Source organism: Podarcis raffonei, chromosome 5, assembly GCF_027172205.1.
Source record: "Podarcis raffonei isolate rPodRaf1 chromosome 5, rPodRaf1.pri, whole genome shotgun sequence".
Classification (NCBI taxonomy): domain Eukaryota; kingdom Metazoa; phylum Chordata; class Lepidosauria; order Squamata; family Lacertidae; genus Podarcis; species Podarcis raffonei.
The window spans coordinates 101,599,199-101,626,427 of record NC_070606.1 but is presented as its reverse complement, the minus strand read 5'-3'; the positions used below and the strand labels follow the sequence as shown (position 1 = coordinate 101,626,427).

General features: G+C 53.8%; 1 protein-coding gene across 2 annotated transcripts; it reads right to left on the bottom strand.

Moving 5' to 3' along the window:
* Positions 1-309: 309 nt before the first annotated feature.
* HES1 (hes family bHLH transcription factor 1) lies at positions 310-3,391 on the bottom strand. Of its 2 annotated transcripts, XM_053390898.1 has the most exons (4): positions 2,888-3,377; positions 2,693-2,788; positions 2,019-2,106; positions 310-1,303 (listed from the first exon to the last, which is right to left on the bottom strand). In XM_053390898.1, exons 1-4 carry the CDS (start codon positions 2,993-2,995, stop codon positions 744-746), a joined length of 852 nt encoding a protein of 283 aa, XP_053246873.1. In that variant the 5' UTR covers positions 2,996-3,377; the 3' UTR covers positions 310-743. The 2 variants fall into 2 exon arrangements, with proteins under 2 accessions (XP_053246873.1, XP_053246872.1); XM_053390897.1 differs by having other exon boundaries at positions 2,693-3,391.
* Between the last annotated feature and the right edge of the window lie 23,838 nt (positions 3,392-27,229).

Genomic DNA, 27,229 nt, shown 5'->3' with positions numbered 1-27,229 from the left:
GAATAGGAGGAAAAGGTCTTTTTTGCACATAGCATTGATAGGCGGCCTTATCATGACCTCCCTCCCCTCTGCTACTGTGTGGATTAAATTCAGGGGTCACTTTTGAAGATAAAAGGGAATTGGCAAGGAACTTATCAGGTTTGTAGGCCATGTGATTTGGCTCTTTATGAGCAGCCAGGCAAACAGAGTGAACTCATGGGCGCCAGGAGAGCCCCAGCTCAGGGTCCTGCACCCTCATCCCCCCCCCAACCACACCGCCTGCTGCACAAAGGAGAGAGCTGCACCCACACCAGGCTATTGCAGCACACACAATGCTAAATGTCTCTTTTATTTTTATCAAATAACTTCCAAAAGGAAGGAAAGGCTTTCCTCGTTGTTAAGAACAAACAGGTCTTTGGTGTCACTGAAAATAAAAGGAGTTGGGCAGAGACAAAGCCAGAAAGGGGGGGGGGAGAGGTGGACTCAGAAATGTGGACTCTTTCACAAGCGTGTGCACACTTGCACAGGCCACGTGAAAAGCCACGGAAAAGAAAAGGGAGAGGAGAGCATTTGCTATGGTACAAATGAAGGCACAATCCAATATGAACAGTAGACAGCTATTTACAGCCAGAGAACCAGAAGGTCGCTGGCTCCCTCGGAGGAAGAGAACCCAGAGCCCTGGCCACAGGGGTGGGGGCACTCCAAGTCCTGACCCAAAGTCCAGAGGCCGAAGGGTGGGTGGGCCGCCAGCCCCTCGCCTGCTTTCACCAAGGCCTCCACACCGAATCTGCCGAAAGCGATGGGGCGCCAGACGCAGGAGAGACCGAGGCAGCGGGGGGCAACGCGGAGCCCATGCCCCCGTCAGCGTAGAGGGGGATGACGGCGTTGCTGTGCGGGGGCCCAAAGGCCGTGCTGGGGATGAGGAAGGCGAACTGCCCGTCGGAGGCTGGCACCAGCTGGAAGCCTCCGTACACCTTGGTGCTTTCCCCGGCCGGGCTGCCCAGCTTGCACGGCACGACGCTGGCGGCAGGGGGCACCGCGCCCGCTGGGATCTGCACCAGGGGCTGCCCGAAAGAGGGGCCGTGCTGGCCCCCAGGGGCCGCGGGGTGGGGTGGCAGCGGCAGGGCAGCAGAGGACGGCTGAGGGGCAGGATAGTTCATGGCGTTGATCTGGCTCATGCAGCTGGCCAGGTGTCCCAGCAGTCGGGTTCGCACCTCGGCGTTCACCCCCTCGCAGGTGGAGAGGAAGCGGGTCACCTCGTTCATGCACTCGTTGAATCCGGCCCGGTATTTACCCAGGACAGTGGGGTCTGTATTCAGCGCGGCTGGAAGAAGAAGGGAAGGAAAGAGGCAATGTCAGAAAGACAGAGAGGCGCAGAGACCAGAGCATTCAGCCTTGGGAAGGAGGGAGAGGCAGCCAAGAAAAAGTGTTAGGGGGTTGAACAGGACACACACACACACACACACACTCTGCAGGGGGTTGGTCTAGATGATGCTTGGGGTCCCTTCGATTCTAGGATTCAAGGGCATAGATCTCTGCAGCGCAGAAGCGCCCTCCATTCAGAGGCTGCCTGCCAAGGTTGCACACAGCTTTAAACAAAGGGAAGCCTTAACAAGGAGAAGGGGGGGAGGCTCTCGCCTCCTACAGCAGGAGCAGCAGGATGTGTCCCGTTTGCTTCTCATTATCCCGTCCCCATTTCCTCTGCCTGCAAGCTGCCACCCTCTCTCTTCTCTCTCCCCCCCCCCACCTCTTTTCCGGAACAGTAACAACTTGGAGTTGTGGCTATAAATAAGACCCAGACCGTGGGAAAGGCCGCCTTCGCCAAGTCAGTAAAACACAGCTTGAATGGCATTCAAAACCGCAGGCGGAAGCCTGGAAGAAATCACCTCTGGAGAGGGAGGGGCAGGGAGGGGGGCAGGGAGGGAGGGAGGGGGACACGCGCTCTCTCTCTCTCTCTCTCTCTCTCTCTCTCTCTCTCTCTCTCTCTCTCTCTCTCTCTCTCTCTCTCTGGCGCGCGCCCAGCCCGGCCAGCCACTCACCCGTCATCTGCGCTCGCTGCAGGTTTCTCAAATGCTTGACTGTCATTTCTAATATGTCCGCTTTCTCCAGCTTGGAGTGCCGGGAGCTCTGCAAGGCAAGGGGGGGGGGAGAGTGAGCACCAGGGGGCGACACGCTGGGGGGGGGGCGGGCGAGGGAGAGAGTCTGGGCACAGGAGGATCTCAAAGGAGGGATGAATCTCGGCTGGAAAGCGAAGGAAGACCCTCACCCCCAGGTCCCAGAAGGGCAGCAGGCGCTGGTCGGCATTTTCCCAGAAAAAGGGGGCTGGCAGGTCGCCCCCAGGCAATATCCCCACTAATTGTGAGGGTGGGATTTATCGTCGGGGTGTTAAGATATAGTACTTAATAAATTTACAAAGAACATTTAATTATTTGATATTTTAATAATAATAATAATAACCACATGGGAAGACTTTGGACCCTGGAAGGCCATGGGGTTCCTGGCTTTTTGATGTGGGGCGAGGGCACACCCCACAGGGTGGATGTGAGAGTGACGTCCCGCAGCCTTCCCGGGCAGGGCGGCGTTCTGCCTCCTCGAATGCACAGCCTGCCTGGGGGTCGCCCGGCCTTCGGGAGCCGGAGATGGGGGCCCCTTTCCCGCGAAGGCCGATGCCCCCCCCCCGCCGCCCGGGAGGTTCCTTTCTCCGGCCACTTACGTCCTTCTTGAGCGCGTCCAAGATGAGTGTCTTGAGCTGCCCGAGGCTCTCGTTGATCCGCGCGCGCCGCCGCTTCTCCATGATGGGCTTGGACGACTGCAAGAGACAAGCGCCCGTCAGACCCGCAGGAAGGAAGGGGGGGGACGGGGAGGGGAGCGGAGAAGAGCGGCCCCCCGACGCCCCGCCGGCTGTTACCTTCCGGTGGTCCGAGGCCGTGCGGGGCTTGTCGGGCGTGGCGTGGATGCTGGCCGGGGTGGCGGCCACGGGCGACGAGGAACTCTTCTCCATCAGGTCGGCGGGCATCCTGGCCCCCAGAGAAGCCCGGCGGGGAAAGCCGCCAACGCCGCCGCGAACCCCTCGAGTCGTGGGAAGAAGGCGCCGTCGAGGGTGCCAGGCGAGCGGCTCTCCGGGCGGTGGCGAGTCCAAAGGAGCCGGAGCTGCGGCGTCTGCTTCCCAAGCCGCCCTGGCAACCGGGACGCGCACGGCCAGGCAGGCGGACGGGCGGGCGCGCGCGGTGGAGCAGCCCGGAGGGACGGGGCGGGTCACAGGCGGCGGCTGCCTGGCGCGCGCTCTCCGTCGTCTGCTGCTGCTGCTGCTGCCTCCCTGCGCGGCGCAATCCCGGCCGCCTCCCCGCCCGGCGGCGCCTATTTATAGGCTGCGCTGCACGCGAACGGCTCGTGTGAAACTTCCCAAACTTTCTTTCCCACAGTGACTTTCAGCCAATGGGAGCCGGAGGCACGCGGCCCCGCTCGTGGACGGCGCGCACCCATTGGCCGCCCGGCGCAACGCCCGGCGGCCAATGGCGCGCGCCCGGACACCCCCCCCTCCCCGCCACCCCGGGCACCAGGGGCCGCCCTGTCAATCACCAGCCGCTCGCTTGGCTTTAACCCTTGCCGCGCCGCGCGCACGGACACCCGACGGGTTCGGGGCTCCGCCTCGCAGCCAGGCCTCGGGGGCTCGCTCTCCGAGCTTTCCCCCCCGAGAGCACCCTGTGCAGCAGTTAAATGGGGATCCGCTAAGGATCCCCGGCCGCCCACCGACGGGGTCGGAAAGGGTCGCTGGCGGGTGGGGACCCCCTTAGCTGGTGTCCTGCTCACGCGAAGACGGGGCGAGGATTTCCTCGACCTTGTCCCCAATGCAAGATGCGGGGTTGGGGGCTTGAGGATGAGGCGCACCTGTCCGTCCCTGCACCTCTCGAAGATGCTGTCGAGCCGGAGCGCAGCCGCCTCTTCGGGGCCGGGATCCCGACGGCGAGGAGAGAAGTGTAGGGAGCGGGGTCGACTGAGCAGGACGGCCGCTCCTCGCGAGTAAAGGGCAGCGGGGCCTTCGCCAGCGGCAGCTCCGAGCCCAGCACGTGCCAGGAGGTTTTATTGCGGCCGCCGCCCTCTCCCCCTCCTGCCCCCCCCGGGGACTTGTGCGCTCCTTGGCGCGCGGCTTGGACGGAGCCGTCGGGGAGGGAAGCCGGGCGCGCGGCCCGCAGCAGCAGCTGCCGCCGACGCCCCAGAGCCTGGGAAAACCCAGCCTAAGGGGAGCGGGGGCAGGAATGCGGCCTCAGAGCAGGCGGGGGGGGGGACTCCTCCGCATCCCCACCCCTGAAGAATGCTGCCCGGCCCCTGGCCGAGGCGAGGACGCTCGTTCTGGTTCGGCAAACGGGGAAGGGGGCACATCTGGGTGTTCCCCTCTCCCAAAATGTTCGAGGTGCCTGCCTGGCTCAGCGCCCCCTGCACCTTGCGGGGTTGTGTGGGGGGGAATCTGGAGATTCGCGGACCCCTTTTCAGGGGAGGGGCGAACTTAATTGCTTCCAAGTTCCTCGCCCCTCCAAAAAAAACCCCAAATTAGGGGGGGGCATTATTGTCTTGGCTTTAATGTTAGAGGGAACTGAACTGGGCGGCTGTACAGAGCAGCCTGCAGATGGGGACGGGGCTCTGGAGGCCAAGTCTGGGGAGCGAGGGTTTCCTTCTTTTGCGGGTGGCTGCAACTCTCTTTTTGGGGGGACGACGCCTCCCAGGGACCCTCCTGGCGACCCAGAGGAGCTGCGGGTGCGGGGAGGCGAGGGCGGACCCGGGGGCAGAGCCCAGCGGTTCTCCTCGAGGTCACTCTCCATCCTCCGGGGGTGGAAATGTATCTTGCTTAGAAATGGATATACGATGATTTTTATTTTTAATTCTTGCCACTGTTAACAAGCCGCCTCTGTGAAAACGTGTCAGGGAATCTGCGCACTTAGACGGGACCTCAGTAACTATTAACTATTACTATTAAGTGCTATTAAGTACTATTAAGTACTATTAAGTATAACTATTAAGTGTATCTGAAGAAGTGTGCATGCGCACGAAAGCTCATACCAAGAACTAACTTAGTTGGTCTTTAAGGTGCTACTGGAAGGAAAACATTTTTTTGTTTTGACTATGGCAGACCAACACGGCTACCTTTCTGTAACTGTATTAAGTATTGCCTCAAAGTTACCTTGGCAGTGTAAGAGGCTTGCAGTGCAAAGCAGGGCATCAGTATGTAGAAGAGTGAGCGGATCTGTGTACTGAAAAATTTGGAAGAAGACTGTAACCGCGACAAACTTTCTCCATTTCCATGCAGGGAGGAGCTCCTTTTCTTCTTGGCTAATGGCTTTTTTCTCCCTATGTATGAACTTCACCAGCTCTTCAACCTTTCATTCGATTTGCAAGTTTTGGAAAACAAGAGCCAAAAGTCCTGAATTCTTCTTGCTGCTGTTGATTTCTTACCTGCCAGGGAAGTTTACAGCCATTTAAAGTTCAATATCAAAAGAGGTTGCAGCAGGGGCCCCCACCCTTTTCCGAAGGGGGGGCACTTTGAATTGTGAGAGACTGGGGGGGGGGGACAGTCAAAAAATGGTTGCCACGGGTGGGGTGGGGGAGGGGTGGCACAAGACAGAAGGAGGGAGAGAACCACCAGGGCGAAACTTCCCCCAAAATGGCATTGCCATAGGGAGAAAAGGTTTAACCTGTGGAATTTCTGCCTAGAAAATGAAACAGTCACGGGGAAAGTACATTAAAAGGGAGAGGGGAAACAGCAGCTCTTCAGGACCCCAGAGAGCCCTTTTAAAAAATTGTTCATGCAGTTTCCATTTTTCGATTGACACATTGTACTTTACCATCATGCATGATTTCTGTGCAGACTTCCCAACCTGACCTTCCATGGCATTCTCAGCATTGCTGCATATCAGTTTATTAGCCCACCCTGGGCTAATAAATAATATTTCCTGTATTTAACTGCTGTTCATAGGAATACCCCTGCTTGTAAATCGATTTTAGTGTAATATTTTTTAAAATCTTCCCCAAAACTATCCTATTCGCCCTTTGCCTTTTACCCCATTCTGATTCCTTACTTTGGCTGTCATATTTGCAAGTTCTGTGAATTCTGACAATTTGTGCAGCCCTTGTTTCTCTTTGGTTGAGGTTTCTCTTTCTTTCCAATTTATGCTATTCTGGCTGCCGCTGTTGCATAAAGAAGTAAGTTGTGTACCTTCATAGGGATCTCATCACCAATGATCACTAATAGAAAGGCTTCAGGTTTTTTTGGAAATGTGATCTGAAGAATTCTTTTGAGCTCATCATAATAATATAATAATAATAATAATTTATTATTTATACCCTGCCCATCTGGCTGAGTTTCCCCAGACACTCTGGGCGGCTCCCAATCGAGTGTTAAAAACAATACAGCATTAAATATTAAAAACTTCCCTGAACAGGGCTGCCTTCAGATGTCTTTTAAAGATAGGATAGCTGATTATTTCCTTCACATCTGAAGGGAGGGTGCCACTACCAAGAAGGCCCTCTGTCTGGTTCCCTGTAACCTCACTTCTCGCACTGAGGAAACCTCCAGAAGGTCTTCAGTGCTGGATCTCAGTGTCCGGGCAGAAGGATGGGGGAGGAGACGCTCCTTCAGATATACTGGACCGAGGCCATTTAGGGCTTTCAAGGTCAGCACCAACACTTTGAATTGTGCTCGGAAACGTACTGGGAGCCAATGTAGGTCTTTCAGGACCGGTGTTATGTGGTCCTGGCGGCCGCTCCCAGTCCCCAGTCTAGCTGCCGCATTCTGGATTAATTGCAGTTTCCGGGTCACCTTCAAAGGTAGCCCCACGTTGAGCGCATTGCAGTAGTCCAAGCGGGAGATAACTAGGCCACCTCCCAGTATTTTGGGGCATGTTTTGCGGCACTGCCATCAGAGTCCTCCAGTCTGGTGTCCAAGCAGCTCAGCCAACAATCACAGCCCTCCCTTCACTCATCGGCTGGGAAGTGCTTGATAGGCTCCTTCTCACAGAAACCACCTAGAGGCTGCCTGCAGGTTTTGCTTCATGTTGTTTTGTTGTTGTTATAGCCTGCCTTTCCCCCAGACTGGAACTCAGAGCCGCTTTACACATCAAACAGAAAATTTAAAATCATGGGGAAATAATCATTAGAAAGTTATTAAACACAAATAGAATTAAAGCAATGTATTAAAAGGATCTATTAGGAAGACAGATAATCGCAACAATACAAATACCACAGCGCCAGCTCTTTCCTCAAAACGCAGTCAGTTCCCACCTGCCAGCAAGGAGGCAGCCCATCTAGCTTCACTAGGCAGGGAGTTCCAAAGTTCTCTGGGAGGACTAGAGGCCTTTTTTAAAATGAAAGCTCAGCCTCTGGGGTTGGGGAAGAGGTTGGGCTGGGGGCAGCCGTGGCAGCAGGCTCCTCTTCACGGGGGTCTGTCTGTGGCTGCCCAAGAGGGAGGCTTTGAGAGGGGGGATTTATTTGGAGAGCAGGTTTCAGAGCTCCAGCAGGAGCCCCCAGCAAAAGGGTTGCCCTTTGGCTTGAAGAGAAGGGCTTTCTCTTGCAGGGGATGAAAGACCCACAAGGCAGGCACACACACACAGAAACACACACCCCTGCATCTCCCAGGATTTGGGGGAATTTAGAACTTAAGGGCTGGCCAGAGATGACATGCAATTCCTTTGCTCCAAGACAGCTAAAATAAGAGCCACAATGAAGGGCTGGGCAAAGGGGGCAGCGTTGGCATCCCCAGGGCACTCTTGAGGGTGCTGTGCCCTTTCTCTGGTGGTGCTTTTGCCCTTGTGTTTTTCCTTGTTCTTATTTTTATCCGTAAGCCACCTTGAGTCGTTGTCAGGGGGGAAAGCGGGCACAAATACTCTGATTATATAATCATGATAACAATAATTTGGCTCCATTTCTGGAAGGGTTTCCCAGGCACCCTGAAATTGGGGTGGGGGTGGGGTGTCTCCGGAGACTGATTCCCTGCTTCCTCCTCCCACATTTGGGGGGGGGGCGGTCTTCCTGGACAGGATTGGTCGCCTGATGGTAGAAGCCGAAGGGAGCTTTGGAATCTCACCTACAAGTTGGGAGGGGGGGAGGTAATCCTTTCACTTCCTTCCCATGAAATTGGCTTGACAGTCATGAGAATTTGGGGGGGGGGGAGAGACAGTGGCAGCCCCTGGGTTGCCTCATTACTGCACAGCACAGCAGCATTGATGCAAGGAGCATCTCTGCAGCCTTTTTTCACACACACACACACACACAGAGGGTCGTTTGCTTTTAAGCTAGGCATCTTTGGCTGCAAGAGGCCACTCTCACTGCTCAGTAATGATGGCTCCATTCAGAGACATAAATTGCTTTCTTTCATATTCATTCCCTGACACAGAAGCCAACTCCGGGGGTGGGGGGCTGGCACCCACGCAGTCAAGGAGAAAAGCTGCAGGATCTTGAGGGGTTTAGCAATATCGTTAAAACGCCACCACAACCCTCAAATTCAACGGAAGGGTCCGGATATTCTAAAGGTTTGAGCAGCTGCTGAACAAGGCCCGGGGTTCATACCTGGGAAGGGCTTCCCCTGATGTTTAGGGACCAGGCCTTTGAACTCTCTGCCCAGAAGCTGTTTGGGAAAGGGCCCTAATTCAGGAGCCGACGGCTGCAGGTTCAATCATATAATCAGAGAGGAGGAAGGGACTCCAAGCGGTCATCTAGCCCAACCCCCCGCAATGCAGGAATCCTGGCAGCTATTCCCTGGCAGCGACTCCAGGCAGGGCTGGAAGCTGGAGTGCCGCTGCCGCCAGCCAGTGTTGGCTGCACTGAGGGAGATGGACTGGCCCAGGATTTGGCAGGCTCCTCTGTGCCTCATCCTTGGGAACAGGCACGGCATGTCCTCTCTGGCCAGCTGCCACCCAGAGCCTGCCTGCGGCGCTCTGGATCACCTCCCTGGGCTGTTAGGGGCTGGGGGTGGGGCAAGTGTTCCCCCCTCGCCATCGGGGCGGCTCCTCGCTGCTCCTCTGCTTTACAGCTGCCAGGGTGGCCCTTCAAAGCTGCAGGGGCCAAGCCTGCCTCAGTCGTTGGAGGAGGAAAAGGCTCCTGGCTGGGCCTTGCCAGGCTCTCTCTGCTTCGCCTGCTACCTGGCTCCAGCCCTGGCATCTTGCGGAGGGAGGCAGTGGGGGCAGTGGAGTATTTTGCCGGAGGCCTAGGAGGTGTCTCACCCCTCCTTCTTTCCCTTCTCTCTTCCCCCCCCCCCCCCTCGCTTGACTGACTTTCTCACACTTGGATTCCCACAGTCTGCTCTGCCGGCTTTAGGCTGACTCACTCGCCTGCCAAGGACTGGGCTGCTCTCATCAAAAGCTCTCTCTCTCTCTCTCTCTCTCTCTCTCTCTCTCTCTCTCTCTCTCTCTCTCTCTCTCTCTCTCTCTCTCTCTCTCTCCTTTGCTGCACAAGTCCACCACCCGCTTCCTCCTCCTCCTCCTCCTTCCCCACCTGATCTGCACCTGGCTGGGGCCAGTCCCACACATATCACCTGATCTCGCCTTTTCATAGACCGTGAGAAAAATAAAGTCCAGGAAAGAAGAGACATGTTTGCAGAGCTCCCAGAGCCAGAGCGTTCCCTTCCCCACACCTCCTGAGACGCAACTCGCACACAGACAGGCAGCCAAAGTGGGAACCTGGCGGGGGGGGGGGCTGCTCCTTTTGGCTTCGTTCAATGGCTCTCCCAGTCTTTTCCCCAGCTGGTTATTGAATGGGATGCTCCCCAGGGGCTGGATCCGGCCCAATTGCCTTCTCAATCTGGCCCATGGACGGTCTGGGAATCAGCGTGTTTTTACAGGAGTAGAATGTGTGCTTTTATTTAAAATGCATCTCTGGGTTATTTGTGGGGCACAGGAATTCGTTCATATACTTTCTTCAAAATCTAGTCCGGCCCCCCACAAGGTCTGAGGGACAGTGGACCGGCCCACGGCTGAAAAAGTTTGCTGACCCCTGGCAGAGACCTTCCCCACCCACAAAGGGGTAACAAAAATGGCCTGATCATAGAATCACAGAATTGTAGACAGGTTATATGGGGCGCAAGGGGATTCAGCCTCCTCAATATTTTGAGGCAGGGGAAAGAGTCCCCACCCAATATTGAGGGGGCTGCCATTCCCCGCCACCCCTGGGCGAGGGCCAGTAGGGCGGCTTGGAGGGTGATTTCTGCTCTCTTTGCCCCCCCTCGCAGCAATCACCAGGGGGCCCGGACAGGCGTGGCCCGATGGGGAGGGGGCACCAGGGGCGTGACATCATGCAGATAAGACAGCCCTTGCCCATGTGGGGCCCAGCTCGGTGTGCCTGATTGTCAGGGACCCCAGGGGTCATCCAGTCCAACCCCCGGCAATGCAGGAATCTCAGCTCAAGCATCCATGACAGATGGCCACCCAACCTCTGCTTAAAAACCTCCAAGGAAGGAGAGGCCACAACCTCCTGAGGGTTTTAAAGGTTATCCCTTTAAAATACCCATATGTTATCACTGGGAAAACATGAAGACCCCTCCCCACTTCCTGGATTTTGAGTATTTGCAGGGAATCCCCTCCTGGGGAGGGGCCTGGCAAGGGCCTTGCATGATGTGGAAGTGGGGGGCAAAGAGCTTTGCTTTCCTCTTTTTGCAAACTTATTCCCAGGCTGACCCTTGTTGCTGCCATGTGGCGTCACGGTTAGAGTGCAGGACTACGACTTGGGAGAGACCAGGGTTTGAATCCCCACTCAGCAATGAAGTGGACCAGTCGCTGCCTCTCAGCCTGTTGTTGTTTAGTCGTTTAGTCGTGTCCGACTCTTTGTGACCCCCTGGACCAGAGCACGCCAGGCACTCCTGTCTTCCACTGCCTCCCGCAGTTTGGTCAAACTCATGCTGGTAGCTTAGAGAACACTGTCCAACCATCTCGTCCTCTGTTGTCCCCTTCTCCTTGGGCCCTCCATCTTTCCCAACATCAGGGTCTTTTCCAGGGAGTCTTCTCTTCTCATGAGGTGGCCAAAGTCTTGGAGCCTCAGCTTCAGGATCTGTCCTTCCAGTGAGCACTCAGGGCTGATTTCCTTCAGAATGGAGAGGTTTGATCTCCTTGCAGTCCATGGGACTCTCAAGAGTCTCCTCCAGCACCAGAATTCAAAAGCATCCATTCTTCGGCAATCAGCCTTCTTGATGGTCCAGCTCTCACTTCCACACATCACTACTGGGAAAACCATGGCTTGAACTATACATGGACAAAAACAACAGGCCTCTCAGCCAAGGGTTGCTGTGTGGACAGAACGGGGAGGAGGAGACCCATATGCCATATATGAACTCCTTGAAGAAAAGGCAGGATATATAGGTGCAACAATTCATCACCATCATCAGCTTCTCATGAACCACATACTCCAGAACCTGCCTCCAGAAACCCCAGTTGTCTGCTACCTCACAAAGGGTCTCAGGGTCTGCCCAGTCAGCTTCCCACCTTAAGTAGGTGCCTGGGGAAAGGGAAGAGGGAGTGGGGGTCCCTGATCTCTTGCTCCTGTGGGTTACACCATGCCAGGGCTGCCAGGGTCATGAGCTGATCCCAGCCTGGAAGCCCCCCTTTCTCGGAGAAGCCTCCCCAGGCAGCTTGCAGAGCTTGCCAAGTTCTCTTCTGGGGAGCCAGATGACCCTGCCAAGTCTCCAGGGCAGAGAGGCACAAATCTGTCACAAGGACCGTGATTGCTTTATTTGTTTATGGAGGGCGTAAGGTAACTGCTCCAAGATTGAGAAGCAGATAGAAGGCTGCCTGGGTGGTTGCAAGGGGTTTAAGGGTGGATCTGGTGCTGGAGAAGCCCAGCCCAGTGGGACATCCATCTGGGTTTCACAGGGAAGACCTCTGAGCCGGCAGGAATCGCAGGCCACCCGCCACTCGAAAACAACAGCAACTGATAGATTGGTCATGGCATCAGCGTTGCTGCAGCTGCAGCCTCCTCCTCCTCCATCAGAAGAACTACCCCGAGCTTCAGATATTGTATGTGGGGTTGGGAGCAGGGCAAATATTTTTTTTGGAAGCCGCCCAGAGTGGCTGGGGTATAAATAATAAATTATTATTATTATTATTATTATTATTATTATTATTATTATTATTAAAACGGTAAGTGGTGTGGAAGAAGAAAAAATGCAGGAAAATACACACACCTGCAGGAAAATACCTGCATTTTTCAGAAACTACAGAAGACATTCGCTGGGCGAATAGGTCCCTATCAGGGGTGTCCATTCTGTATTATTATTATTATTATTATTATTATTATTATTATTATTATTATTATTAAAAATCCTGTTCTGATTTCACATGGAGCATTGTAGAATGACCCATTCGATTCACTAAACGTCAGTTTTGGGCCACTGTGTGCAGGGGATTCTTGGCTGCTGCTTCAGGGCTTCTCCTTCTGTTCTTAAGGTCTCCTGTCTGGCCAGCCTTCCGAAAGAAACGGACCACCCCCAGGAGCTGTTTTGGAGGCTGGCTCAGCCTTGCAACACACAGAAAACAGCACCCTGAGTGTGTGCAGAGTGCTCTTTCACACGGCTGAGCAACCCCTGGCAGCTGCTAGTGAATGCTGCTAGCCCAGAGATGGAAGGAAGGAGAAGTACCAACAAAAGAAGAATAGCAGACGAAACTGATGGAGTATGAAGAGATGGCGAAATTGACGGGGAAGATCCGAAACCAGGAAGATCAAGTATTTTCTAAAGACTGGAGTAAATTTGTAATTTATTTAAAAGACCACTGTAAACAGTTACAATCATTGGCAGGGATGTGATGACACTTGTAATGTGGAACTAATTATGGTAATTGTGGATATACAACAGTAAATTTAATCTTAAATATGGAACCCATGGAGGGAGGGAATGGGGTCTGAAGGTTCAAAAGAACCTTGTATTTTAATGTTTGAAATGGTTAAGTTAAAATGTATAAAATTGTGAAAAAACCAATAAAAATAGTTTTTTTAGAAAAAGTTTTCAGGGCAGAGACCGGCTGGCCAGTCACATCCCACACTTCTAAGAAGAGATCCAGTCCCAGGCTCAATTCTTCCTGCTGCACCCTCCTCCTCCTCCTTCCTCCAGCTCAGCCCCCCCCACCTCCCACTTACTTAAAATCATTCTCCATTCAAGAGTGAACATGCTTTTGCACGGCTGCCGAGAGAGAGCCTCTGTCTTCTTCCTTTAAGCCTGAGGGAGTCAAGAGGCCAGGAGGGTTTTGTTTTTCTTCCCTTGTATCCTTGGGAAAGGGTTTCTTGGCTAAGTCCTTTTCATCATCAGGCAGGATCAGAGAACTACAGAAGCCAAGAGTTGGAAGGGGTCCCGAGGGTCATCTAGTCCAACCCCCTGAAATGTAGGAATCACTGCTAAATAAACCTTGACAATTGGTCATCCATCTCTTTTGGGGGGGGAACCCTCCAGTGAATCTTGTGGGTCCTCCTGCTCCCACTTCCTCCTCTTTACCATCTTTGGATTCACAGCAATCAGGTCTGCGATGTAGAATAGCCCCTGAGCATGTGCAGAGAGTGTTTGTGTGCCAGAACCAGCCTCCAGAAAGGCCTAAGCATTGCTGAGCTGGGCAGACCCAGGTCTGCTTCCTGGAGTCAAGCCTTGGGATGATGGTGGGGTCCCACCTGGGTGCCTGCCCCCTGCCCTGGCCAGTGAGATAAAAAGGATGAGAAACTCAATCAGTGCTACCGCAAGTGGGCAGTAGGATTCCCTGGAGGCTGCTAAGGGCCGAGGGGGTGGCAGGGGGATGCCAGAGGCGTAAAGGACTGTCAGAGTTTGAAAAGCTGCTATCACCAGATCAAGCTCATCCGTGTTACTGAATTAAGTAAACTAAACAGTTTTGATTTCGTCCTGAATAAATGTGCAATTCGCTGCTGCTGTTTGGAATCTTATTGTGCTATTTCGTTGGGTCATGCAAACTGTTATTCTGAATAATGCTTTTTATACAGTAGGGGGTACTGGGAATGAGTTGAAGGAACCAAAAGGTAATGGACCTCTGGACGGTTAAGTCCAGTCAAAGGCGACTATGGGGTTGCTTCGCTCATCTCGCTTTCAGGCCAAGGGAGCCGGCGTTTTTCCGCAGATAGTTTTCCAGGTCATGTGGCCAGCAGGACTAAACCGATTCCGGCATGACGAGACACTGTGGTGGAAACCAGAGCAGCGCATGGAAACGCCGTTTACCTTCCCACCAGAGCGGTACCAATTTATCTACTTGCACTGGTGTGCTTTTAAACTGCTAGGTTGGCAGGAGCAGGGACCGAGCAACGGGAGCTCAGAAAGTGCTTGGGAGCCACAGCGCTAAAGCAACAGCAAGCCCTGGGGGGGGGGGGGGAGGAGAGGGCTATCCATGGTTCCTTGCAAGATGGCTCTGTTCTGCCCTCCATAGTCAGAAGCGTTGCTGGGAACTGCAGAAGGGGAGAGACGCTCTTGTGCTCGGATCCTGCTTGTGGGTTTCCCACATGCAGCTGTCCAGCCACTGTGAGAACAGGATGGTGGACTAGATGGACCCCCCCTTTGGCCTAATCCAGTAGGTTCTTTTTACGGGTGCCAGCTGCCCAGCTCTCTAGAGCCAGCCCCCTCCTGAATGTTCTACATAATAATAATAATAATAATAATAAACCTTTATTGTCACTACACCAGCTGTGTGCAGTGAAATTAAATGAACTCCTCCCCCCCCATACACTCAGTCTTGTTCGCGCTCTGTGTGCTTGTCAGAAGTCAGTTGCACCGCTGTTTTTTCCCCTCCAGCAGCCCAACAGCCCACGGATAAAAACTGTTCTTTAACCTGTTGGTGTGGCTGACTATACTTCTGTATCTCCTGTCCAAAGGTAGGAGATTAAAGAGGTGCTGGTGGACTTGTAAAAGGGTAAAAGAGTTTTGGGAAATGATCCATCATGAATTGAAAAAAGTGTTTAAAAGTACTTCCCCCCCCAAACCCAGAGTCCTTTCTGTTGGGTATCATTCTACTGAAATTCCCAGCTGTCAAAAAAGGTTATTTATGTGTGTCACTACTGCGGCCCATGTTTTGTTAGCCCCAAAATGGAGAACAAGTGAGGTCCCAACCACAGAAGAATGGCAACTTAAGTTGATGGAATACGCGCAGCTTGCAGACTTAAAATATAGAATAAGAGAACAAGAAGAACATACATTTAGAGACGTTTGGAAAACACTTATTGAATATATGGGAAATAATTATGTACAGATGAAAACATTGGCAGCATTAAGATAAATCCAACAGTGTAAATAAGTTTTGATGGATGCAACAATGGAATACTGAATGGTTTAGTCTTTGTAAAATATGATATGCAAAATGAACCATGGAAAGAGAAGAAGCCGTTGATATTTTAAAGATGTTTAAATGAGTGTTCTAAATTGTAAAACAGAAAATTAAATAAAAATTATATATATTTTAAAAAGAACCACCCCCCTCCTCAAAAAAGCCCTGTTTGCCTTGAGCTGCAGGAGCCCCTTTGCCCAGGCCAGCTGCTCCTCCTCTGCTGTCCCGCAACAACCTGGCTGGCACGCTCTCTCTCTCTCTCTCTCTCTCTCTCTCTCTCTCTCTCTCTCGCCACTATCTTTATGGGAGGCTGTTAAAGCCAAGCCCCACAACAGCGCCAGTGCCAAGACAAAGCCCTTTGGAGAGGAAAGTACGTGGGAACAAGGCAGTCCCTGCAGTCCCAGGCAATTCCGGGGCCATCAAAGCCTCAGCCTCTTTTCATAAAGTTAATAAGTCAGGCTTCAGGTGCTCCGGGAGCCAAAGTCACGGGCACCTCCTTGGCACCACCTCCGCGCGCCTGGCACAAGCCGCCCTGCCGGGAAAGAGCCTCTCCGGCTTCAGTGGGCAAAACAGGGGCTGCTTTGGGGGCCAGATTTCAGTGGCGAAATGAACCCTAGATCATCTTCAGGGATTGCTTCCCCAAGGGAAGGAGGCAGCAGCAGCAGCAGCAGCAGGGAAGTAATGCTACGAGTTACCATGACTTTTTGGACCAGTATTAATTGTTTTGGTGAACTTGCTGTCTCTGTTTGCTTTCTAAGCTGTTGTGTTTGATATTATAGCGACTCCAGTGTTATTCCGAGCTGCTTTGAGCTGGGCATTTGTTGCTGGGAAAGTGAGATACAAATATTGAGTCAACTCAACGCAATCGGAAGCCACAGCAGCACAGAAGCAGAGAACTGTTGAGTTGAAAGCACAGCTATCAGACGACAGACCGCCATCCAGCCTCCATTGTAAAACCTCCGATGAAGGAAGAGAGTCCACCACTGACGGCCACTAGCCAGGTTGGAGGCAGCGATGCTTCTGAATGCAAGTTGTTGGAAACCCAGGAGGAGAGAGTTGCTCTTGTGTTCGAATCCTGCTTGCAGACTCCCTTTTAAGGCATCTGGCCAGCTGCTGTAAGAACAGGGTGCTGGGCCAGATGGGCCATGGGCCTCATCCAGCAGAGGCTCTTCCTGTGTTCTGAAAAGCACCAGAGAAACCATGAAGGAGAGCAGGAGAAGGAGAAGAATGCAATTCTGTATGATTCAACACCTGGCCACGTTTTTGAAAACTGAATGCAAAACTTTGAATTTTGAGGCTTGGAGTTACTTTCCATATTTCTTAATATTTGTCACCCATGACCTGTAATGATCCTAAATCCATCAATATTTGTCCTTTACCGAGTCAAACCCTTTGCTGCATCTAGCTGAGTAATGTCCTCACCAACTGGCAGCACCTGTCCAAGGTGTCAGGCTGCAGGCATTCCCAGCTCTACCCAGGGATTGAACCTGACACTGTCTGCATGCAAAACGTGCTCAGCGACTGAGCCAAGATCCTTCCCCTTCTCAAGCTATGACCAGTTTAACGCCCCTTTTTAGGTGAAAACAGAATATTGGATTGCATGGGCCTTGGTTTGATCCATCAAAGCAATACACACGCTCTCAATTGATTTAAATGTCCACAATGTCCATTTACTTGTACTTATCTGTAATGATCCTAAATCCATCAATATTCATAATATTACACACACAAACACAATCAGAATGTAACCATTGTGTTTTCTTCTGCCCCCAAATGCCATTTTCATGAGATTTTCCCCCTTCATCCTCCAGTAACACAGGGAGAAGGAGGTCTGGGCTCATCCCTATGGAAGAGCAGAAAGCTGTATCTGGAAGGCAAGGAGCAGGGCTTGGCAAGGTTGACCTCACCTGGGCCTGTTCACTCCAGCGGAGAGCCCTCCGTGGGCTGGATTGTGTGCCCACCCGCGATTTCCAGTGCCTGCTTTTGCGCAGACACAATTTTCGGTGCTGCAGAAGCGAGTCCCCACGCCAGGCTGTGCTGGTTTAGCGCAACGCATGGGGGCTCGCCAAGCAGGCGGCTCGGTTGGGGGGCAGCTCATGGGATGCAGGTGGCACTGTGGGTTAAACCACAGAGCCTAGGATTTGCCGATCAGAAGGTCGGAGGTTCGAATCCCTGCAACGGGGTGAGCTCCCGTTGCTCGGTCCCTGCTCCTGCCAACATAGCAGTTCGAAAGCATGTCAAAGTGCAAGTAGATAAATAGGTACCACTCTGGCGGGAAGGTAAATGGTGTTTCTGTGTGCTGCTGTGGTTCGCCAGAAGCGGCTTAGTCCTGCTGGCCACATGACCCGGAAGCTCCCTCGGCCAGTAAAGCGAGATGAGCGCCGCAACCCCAGAGTCAGCCACGACTGGACCTAATGGTCAGGGGTCCCTTTACCTTTACCTTTACCATGGGCCGGTTAAACACCCCCGCGGGCCGCTTGTGGCCCCTGGGCCTCAGGTTGCCAACTTCTGACAAAGAGGGTTGAGAGGTTTATTGCACCGTTTGATGGAGGAAAGAACCTGTCAGCCCCCTGCTCTGAGTTGCTCATTGGTCAATTGGGGGCCAGCTTGAAGAGGAAAGGCCGTAACTCAGGGACATCTCTGGGTAGGACTGGCAGACGCCTCCCGGCCTGAGACCTTGGAGAGCCACTGCTGCCAGTCAGAGCATGCACTATGCCCTAGATGGGCCGAGGACTTGACTCGCCCCAAGGCAGCTTCCCTGGTCCCCATGGCCTTTGCAGCCAGCCCTGGGCTTTCACCCCAGCTTCCTACAGCCATTGCACATTCCCCACCCCCAAATGGAGACTCTCTGGGGCAGAGCTCCTGATCTGTCCCGGGCAAACAGACCAGGGTCGGGGCCACCGCTGCCGCCGGGGAAGGGCTCCCTGACCTGCTCCTGTTCTCCGCATTAATGATTAACACAAGACGGAGCACGGAGAGCGTTTGATGTGGTCTGTCTGGGTTTGTACAAGAGCATCAAGAGTCCCGGGGAGGAACTTGAAAAGCGCAAATATTTGTGCGGGAATAAAACTCCAGGGAAGGAGGCTGAGGGGGCTGAAGTTGCGAGAGGGGAGCTGGGGGTGGGGAAGGGGGGCTACAGAGGAAAAGGAACCTCACCTGCGGCCTCTGCCTGCTCCTCCCGGGCGCAGCTCACAGAGGCCAGGCAAGCAAGTCTCTTGTGGGGCTCAGTTCCAGCCCCAGAGTAGAGAATTGGGACAAAGGTCTTCCCAGCCCTGAGGCTTTCTCAGCTCCTCATGCAGCACAGGGTCAAGCATCTTTGCTTGTGAGCACGGTGCCTTGCCAATTAAATGTTCTGATGTATTAAGAGTGCGTACCCAAAGCACAATCCTTTGATTTTTATTTTTTTAAGAGAAAGGCAGGTGTGGCTTTGGTTAATTGTACGGCTATAGTTACTAGGCAATGTCAAAAGGTAGCTCTTAAAATCACAGAATCAAATAATTATAGACATGGAAGGGACCCTACAAGGTCCTCCAGACAACCCCCCCTGCAGTGCAGGACTCACAGGCAAAGTATCCCTGACAGACAGCCATCTGAGCTCCTTAAAAACCACCAAGGAAGGGGAGCCCGGCACCGTCGGCTGTGTTTAACTTTGAGTGCTTATAAGGGAGAGGCTTTTGACCAGTCTTCCCCAACAATGTGCCCTTCAGCTGTTTAGGATGTCCTTCTTCTTCTTCGCTGATCCCTTGTAGCCGAGTCAGATTGTCTTCCATGAACACGGTTTTAACAATGAGTCCGTAAGTGACTGTGGAGGCCAGTTCTGGATCCACACGTCCTTCCACAGTGGGGACATTGGTTTCCGGGTGGGAGTTGATCGTGGTGTGGATTTGCTAAGTGTGCCTTCCTCTTAGCACGTTTCTCCCTTGTGTCCTGAGTTCGAGTGTCTTCAAAGCCCGTGACACCTTTGGTCAAGGCTGTTCTCCAACTGGAGCGCTCGCAGGCCAGTGTTTCACAATTGCTCGTGTTTATGCTACATTTTTTTTAGATTTGCCTTGAGACAGTCTTTAAACCTCTTTTGTTGACCACCAGCATTACGCTTTCCATTTTTAAGTTTGGAATAGAGGAGTTGCTTTGGATGACGATAATCAGGCATCCGCACAACATGACCAGTCCAACGAAGCTGATGTTGAAGAATCTTTGCTTCAACACTGGTGATCTTTGCTTCTTCCACTACACTGATATTAGTTTGCCTGTCTTCCCAAAGTGATGTGTAAAAATTTTTGGAGACACCATTGATGGAATCTTTCGGGGAGCTGGAGATGGCGTTTAGAAGTTGTCCATGTTTCACAAGCAGACAGTAAGGTTGGTAGTACAATAGCTTTGTCTGCGAATGTTCCTCAAACACTCTGCACTTCAATCAGGAGAAAACCACACTCACAGAGCTCAGGCGATGCTGGATTTTGGCATCAGTGTTGGCCCTTGTGGAAAGATAACTGCCCAGGTAGGAGAAGTGATCAACATTTTCCAATGTTACACCATTGAGTTGGATTTGTGGTGCTGCAGATGTCCAAACACCTGGAGGGAATCAGTTCCGGGGAGGCCTCCTGCCTTAGGCCAGGAGGAGTTGAGAACCTCAGGCGCAGGAGCTGAATGCGGCCCTCCATGCCCTCTGCCTGGCCCTTGGGAGCCTCTGCAGCTACACCTGCTCTTGCCACCCAGCACCACCCCCTACTCCTTGTGTGTGAGGCTGCCTGGCTGGGAGGCGCCCTTGAAGCCCCCAGAGCCTCTTGCTTCCTGCGGGTGGCGGAGGAGAGGGAAGGAGTTTGGCGTAAAAGGAGGAGGCTGCTTCCCTTCCTCTGCCCAGTTCTGCCTCTGGCTCCGCCCACCACTGGCACAGGACCCCAAAAAGGTCACCCAGAAGAGAATGTGGCCCTGACACTGTAAAAACCCTCCCCACACACTTCAGAAATCTCTCTGGGAACCTCCCCTCCCAGTCCATCACAGACACAGCCCTGGGGGGAGTGAAGCATCCTGCCTGCCTCGTGGAGGGGGTCCCAGGATGGGGAGGGTGGGCTTCAGGCAGAGACTGCTTTATGGGCTGCCAGTGTGCAAGGGATGCTTTAGCCGAGATTCCTGCATTGCAGGGGGTTGGACTGGATGACCCCAGGGGTCCCTCCCAAGCACACCGCTGCTTCTTTTAATGCAGGGAGGGGAGAGAAAGGGCTTCTTCCCTTGCAGGCGTCTCTCTCCTCTTCCTCCTTCTCCCTCCTCCATCATCATCCATCTTTCCCAGGAGACTTAAGAAGGGGCGTCTGGGGCTCAGCCAGGAGGGCAGCACTTAGCCTCCTGACAGACATGGTGGCCTCTGAGCCAAACAGGATTAGCCCTTCCTTCCTGGAGGAAAAACCAATTCCCAGGGTCATTTTCTCTCCCCCCCCCACCTCTCCAGCAGCACCAGCCTCCTTTCTGCATTCCTGACCACTGTGTGTGTGTGTGAGAGAGAGATGGGGCCACTTCCGTTTTCAATGCGCTCCAGTCCCACTGGGAGCTCCCAAGTGTTGCATGGAGAAAGCTGGGGGATCTTCTGGACCCGCCTTTGCATTGAGTGCAAGAGCCCAAAGGTGGGAGAAGAGGCTGCAGGATCCGGCCCAAGGCCCACCTGGTTTAGCACCCTGTTCTCACAGTGGCTGGCCAAAAAGGATGGCTTTAAAAGAGGAGGAGGAGGCAAGTTCATTGAGGAGGGGGCTTCTGAGGGCTCTGCCTCCATGGTCAGAATCATAGAACTGCGGAGGTGGAAGGGACCCTGAGGGTCATCCAGTCTGACCCCCTGCAATGCAGGAATATGCAGCTGTCCCATACAGGGACCGAACCTGCAACCTTGGGGGTATCAGCACCACACTCTCACCAACTGAGCAGTGCAACTGAATAATATCCGTTGCTGGAAACTGCAGGAGGGGAGAGTGCTGTTTTTTGCGCTCGAATCCTGCCTGCAGGTTTCACAGAATGACCCCAGCTGTGTGGCCCCAGCGAGAACAGGGAGCCGGGCCCCTTTGTTCTCATCCAGGGGGCTCCTTTTGCTGCCCTGGAGGTTTACGCGGCTGCATCCAGGAGAGGAAAGTCCCTTTCCTGGGGCCAAGGCGGCTGCGCCTTGCTGCAGGCACTGCTCCCAACGCCCCCCCCCCCGCTTGCCATTGGGGGAGCCCCCTCTCCTGCGACCAACTCCTGGCTCTCAAAGTGCCAAGTGTGAAGGATGAAAGGAGGCCCAAGGAGGCGTCTCCCCCCCTCGCCACCCCCTTACCTGTTGCTGCCGAGAATGACCTCAGGCCTGGAGCTGTTCTCAGGGTGTCGGTTTGCAAGGCCTGTCAGCGGGTCTTTTCATCTCGACCTTCCCTGAACCACATGGGCTCATTATTGTGTTCCAGTTTCTGACACTCCGGAACGGGGCCAGTCTGGCAGGCTCTGCTGTGCCAGGCATTTGAAGAGGGTGCCCTGCTCCATGCCCCCCGGCTGAGTTGCCAAGCGCTCCAGCAGGGTGCAAGTCTCCAGAATGATGGCAGGCAGGATTAAATGGCACCAATGATGATGATGATGATGATGATGATGATGATGATGATGATAATAATAATAATAATAATAATAATAATAATAATAATAGGTGCTCTCTGGCTGACCTGGTTTGTCAGTGACATAAGGCACCATGGTTAGCCTGTGGAACTCGCGGCTGCAGGACGCTGTGATGGCCACCGACTTGGAGAGCCTCAATATTAGAGAAACCACTACGGATGGCTACTAGGCATAACGGCTGTGCCCACCTCTGAATGCCAATTGCTGGGAACCACCAGGGGGAAGTGTGGTGGGGGCTGCTGTGCTCATGATTTACTGCTTGGGGGCATCCCAAGGAGACTTCTGTTTGGCCACTGTGAGAATAATTCATAAAATTGTGCCTGGTGTGAGGAAGTGGATTGAGAAAAGTTTATCACCCTCTTTCGCAACGCACCAACTTTTGTCCCCGTCTTTTGAGGCACAGGCCCACTCTTAACGCTTCATGGCGGTCTGTGTGTGTGTGTGTTTTGTGCTCCCTCCCACCAGCTTTCCCCAGGAAAACCTGCTCTCTGCAGCTGAATCAGAGCAAATGTCCATTTGTGCTTTCGGCAGATGGACGTTTGCTCCAAATGAGCTTTAAAGAGCAGGTTTCACCGGAGCAGCTCTGGAAAGGTAAAAGGTAAAGGGACCCCTGACCATTAAGTCCAGTTGTGGCCAACTCAGGGGTTGCGGCGCTCATCTTGCTTTACTGGCTGAGGGAGCCGGCGTACAGCTTCCGGGTCATGTGGCCAGCAGGACTAAGCCGCTTCTGGTGAACCAGAGCAGCACACGGAAATGCCGTTTACCTTCCTGCCAGAGCGGTACCTATTTATCTTCTTGCACTTTGACGTGCTTTCGAACTGCTAGATTGGCAGGAGCAGAGACCGAGCAATGGGAGCTCACCCCGTTGCGGGGATTCGAACCGCTGGCCTTCTGATCAGAAAGTCCTAGGCTCTGTGGTTCAACCCACAGCGCCACCTGTGTCCCTCTGGAAAGGTAAGTGTGGCTAAATCCCAAATGAACATGTGCCAATCAGAGAGCAGGAAGGGGCACCTTGGAATTAGGGGTCCTTGGAGCAGGTCCGACCCTCAGAGGGGCGCAAATGGGAGGTGGTGGACTCTCCTTCCTTGGAGGTTGGGTGGCCATGTGCCAGGGACTTTTTAGCTGTGATTCTTACGCTGTCGGGGGCTTGGACTAGATGACTCTTGGGGTCCCTGCCAACTCTACAGTTCTGTGAATTGTTTTCCCCGGGGCTTTCCCAGGGCCGATGAAGGTGGGGGGTCCTCCCGGCTCCCCAGAGCCAAGACTGGGCCTGGGGGATGCACTCCCCCCCGCCTCCTCGCCCATGTGGGGCTGGAGCCTCTTTCATGGAGTTATGCCAAGAACGTTTTCCGGGGAAGCGGAGAAGGCAGGGGAGGGGGGAACTTAATCCTCTCCAAGGGCTGCAGAAAACAGACATGCAAATGGGGGCTTGCCAGCTCTTCAAGCGCCGCCGGCTTTCTTCGGGAATTACCGCCCGCCGAGCCCGGTGACGCTGACAGGCCGAGCCGCGGGGCTTGGCAGCGCAGCCGGCAGAGTGTGGGAAAGGGCGGCCGCCACGCGCCGGGCAAGGCGAGACTCGACGGGGAGGACCCGCTCCGGGCAGGTAATTCACAGAGAGTGGACAGAAGGAAGCTTTAAAGGGCTTTAAAGGGGAATAATAATAATAATGATAAATAATAATAATTTAAATTGACAGGTGGTGTTTCTCTAGGTGAGGGGTGGGGACTGTCATAACCAAAAAAATCAGCTGTATATCAACCACTGTTTTGCATTGATATATATTGCAAAAAAGGAAGATCAAAAGGAGAATGTTTTTTGGGGGGGCTTTCCACAGGGACGCTCTTCCTCCTCCCGTTCTTGCTCCTCTTCCTGGCAAAAGGGCTGCTGAGACCCCCCCCCCGTCTTGGGTGCCGGTGGGGGCTGTGACGTTGACGCTGCCGTGGGAATGTTCAGGGCGGCAGGAGAGGATATATTGTTTATTACTATCCTTCCTAACTTGCGCTAGCAAGATCCTTTACTTAGCAGAGCGCATTCCCCTTTACACAGGGGGGACCCCAGGGGCCATCTAGTCCAACCCCCTGCAAAGGATACAGGTTATAGAATCAAGGTTGGAGGCGCAGCAGCAGGAGGTTGGGCCAGGTGACCCCGAGGTCCCTTCCAACTCTGCAGTTCAAGAATGATCTAAGCCAGTGGTTTTCGACCAGGGTGCTGTGGCCCCCTGGGGTGCCTTGAATGATGCCCAGAGGTGCCATGGGCAACACTGGCCCCCGTGCCTCTTTCCTTCCCTCCTTCCTCTGATGCCCTCTGGGTTCGAATTCCCACTGGGTGCCCTTGGAGTCAACCTCACCTGCCTCGCAAGGTCGTTGTGAGGAGGAAATGGGGAGGAGGAAAACCATGCAAGCCACCCTGAGATCATTGGAAGATCAAGGTGGTATATCGATATAAGGTAAGGTAACGTGGGTGGTGCTGTGGTCTAAACCACTGAGCCTCTTGGGCTTGCTGCTCAGAAGGTCGGCAGTTCAAATCCCCGCAACGAGGTGAGCTCCCGTTGCTCCGTCCCAGCTCCTGCCCACCTAGAAGTTCAAAAGCACACCAGTGCAAGTAGATAAATAGGTACTGCTCCGGCAGGAAGGGAAACAGTGTTTCTGTGTGCTCTGGCTTCCATCACGGTGTCCTGTTGCTCCAGAAGCGGTTTAGTCCTGCTGGCCACATGACCCGGAAAGCTGTTTGTGGACAAACGCTGGCTCCCTCGGCCTGAAAGCGAGATGAGCGCCACAACCCCACAGTCGCCTTTGACTGGACTTAAACATCCAGGGGTCCTTTACTTTTTACCTTTATCTTTGTTATAAGAAAAAAGCTGCTCCTTTTCCCTTACGGGGTCCCCAAGAGCCCATCTAGAGTCCTTAAGTGGGTTCCCTATTGGTAGGAGAAGATAACAGAGGCCAAGCAGAGAATATTGAGAAGCAAAGCAGCTCATAAGCCTGATCTTTATTGAACTGTTGCAACAGGGTCCCCACTCACCACACGCAGGAGGGAGGAGGAAGCTAGAACAATGGTGTGCAAGCTCTTATATAGATTTTTGAAATTGCCCACCCTGTGGCCCAAGACCACCCCCAAAAACATTGTCACAGAAGGAGGCGGTCGGGCTCCAGCAGAAATCCTGCCTGCCAGGATACCTGACAATGGTCACTGACTGCATTACCTTGGCAGCCTGGCCATTCTTTTGTGATGGTCAATACTTTAGTTCCTGAATCCAGATCACAAGCTCACCCCATTCATACACAAATACACCCTTCAGACAGGATCTGTAAGCACAAAGACAATGGGGAGGCTGCCATTTGCCTCCCTTACTGCAGAGGAATATTTGAGGCCATTGCGAGAATCAGAAGGGCTTCAGGATTGTTCTCCTGTGCTATTTCAGACACGTGGTTTATATGTACTCATGTATGTTTTTGCCTTGTACATTTATGACCATATATTTTATAGATTTGAGACCTTAGAATTCTTATAGCACCTTTTATATAAATATACTACACTGTAAATTAAAAACCAAAATGAATGGAGAGCTTCCATATTCGGGGTGTGTGTGTGTGTGTGTGTACCTCTGAATACCCCTTGCTGTGTCTGGGGGACAACAGGGGAGGGGCTGCAGCCTGATTGGGTGAGCCAAGGCTTGTGCAGGAACTCAGAAGAAGGGGCCGCTGCCTTCAGGTGCTCCAAGGGCCCCCTTTGAAATCCAGAGGGTCTGCCGCAGTTGACACCATAGAATGGTAGAGCTGGAAGGGTTCCTGGGGGAGGGGTCCCTTGGCCTATGGTTTTCTTGCAGCTGGCGGGAGGGAAGAATTCTGCTTCCTCTTCCATTCAGGATTTCTGCCCTTGCACTGTTGTATATTAAACAGGGACTTTTCCAGATTGTCTCTTAACAAAAGGAATCGATGGTCGGTCTGGTGCAGAAGTGAGCTTGCTCCTCTTCAGCTACATAACTGAAGAGGAATATTCCTAGGAAGCTGCCATGGACAGAGTCAGTCCGGTGACCCATTGACCTCAGCATCGCCTGCACTGACCGGCAGCAGCTCTCCAGGGGTTCGGATGGGGGACACACACATTGCTAGGCCCCCCCAAGATGCTGCCCAGGACAGAAGACCTGCATGCAAAGCAGATGGTCCAATCCTGCGCTATGGAGACCCCTAGCCGCCTGCCTGGAAGGATGTGGGGCTGGTCTCCCTTTGGGAATGGGGCTGCAGGAAGGAGGTGAAAGGAAGATGCAGTCCAGCTGCAGGCGGAACAGCAGGGGCTTCCGAATTCTGAGAGAGGAACCTCCCCTCTCTGGAGGGGCCAGGTGGGCCCAGGTCCAGGTGTGTGTGGGGGGGGTTGCCACGGTGACAAGGGGATCGGGTGCTTAAGGCGCCTGTTCAGACGCTGCAACAGGGTGGCCCCCCAGCAAGGCCCGGAGCAGCCCATGGTGCCAGGTGAGCAAGTGGCCCTCCTTTTTGGGACAGAGGAGGGCAGGGATGGGCATGGGGGGCAGCTAGTCAAAACATGCAAAGAGCGAGATGGCTGGATCCGACCCAAGGTCCATCTGGGCCAGCGCCTGGAAACCCAACCTCCCCCAGCGGCCAACCCATTTTGTGGGGTCCAATGGAGGAAGCAGGGGGCTGGGCTGGGGGGCATGCCTGGGGGGGCAGTTGTCAGCGGGAGGGGCACCTTCCCTGGGGAGCCACATTCTGGGGGAAGGAGGCCAGGATTGGCCCCCAAGGCCTGGGGTGTCCCACCCGTCTAGTAGGACTTGGAATCCAGGAGAAAATTCTTGGAAAAGTCTTGCCAGGGGCTCAGGGATGAACTCACCTTTCCCGTGTTCTTCTCTTTGCAGTTCTGCTGCGGTTCCACATCCCTTCCCCAGGGGGTGAGTATTGGAGAAAACAAGAGCAGGCACTGGACCCTTCAGACCTGCCCCCTGCTGCCCGGGCTCTTTGCCCCCCACTCTGCACTCTCGGATGCAGAGAAGCCCTCTCCTCACGAGGAACTGACAGCCTGACTTTTGCATTTCAGCTGCTGGGGGATGAACAGCGCTACCTCCTGGGGGTCAGCCAGAGCTGCCAGGCAGTTGAGCTCAGGGGGCTCTGAACTCTGAAGTACTCCAAGCAGTAGCTGGCCCAAGCCATTCTGGTGAGTGATGGGTGGTGTGAGGGACCCCCATGGGGAGGGAGGGGTTTTGGGGAAAGGGGTTGTTCATCCCCCGGAGAGGAGGACTCTGCCGGCTTAGGGCATGGGGCTGCTATTCCCCAGGAAAGCCGAGCCTGGTCTTGGGGGTCAGAGCCATCCTCTGGAGGCCCCCAGAAAGAGCTGAC

Coding starts and splice junctions, on each gene's coding strand:
- HES1 (XM_053390897.1), bottom strand. CDS start 2,995: ATGCCCGCCGACCTGATGGAGAAGAGTTCCTCGTCGCCCGTGGCCGCC. Junction 2,107..2,692: donor TGGACGCGCTCAAGAAGGAC/GTAAGTGGCCGG, acceptor CTTGCCTTGCAG/AGCTCCCGGCACTCCAAGCT. Junction 1,304..2,018: donor GCAGCGAGCGCAGATGACGG/GTGAGTGGCTGG, acceptor TTCTTCTTCCAG/CCGCGCTGAATACAGACCCC.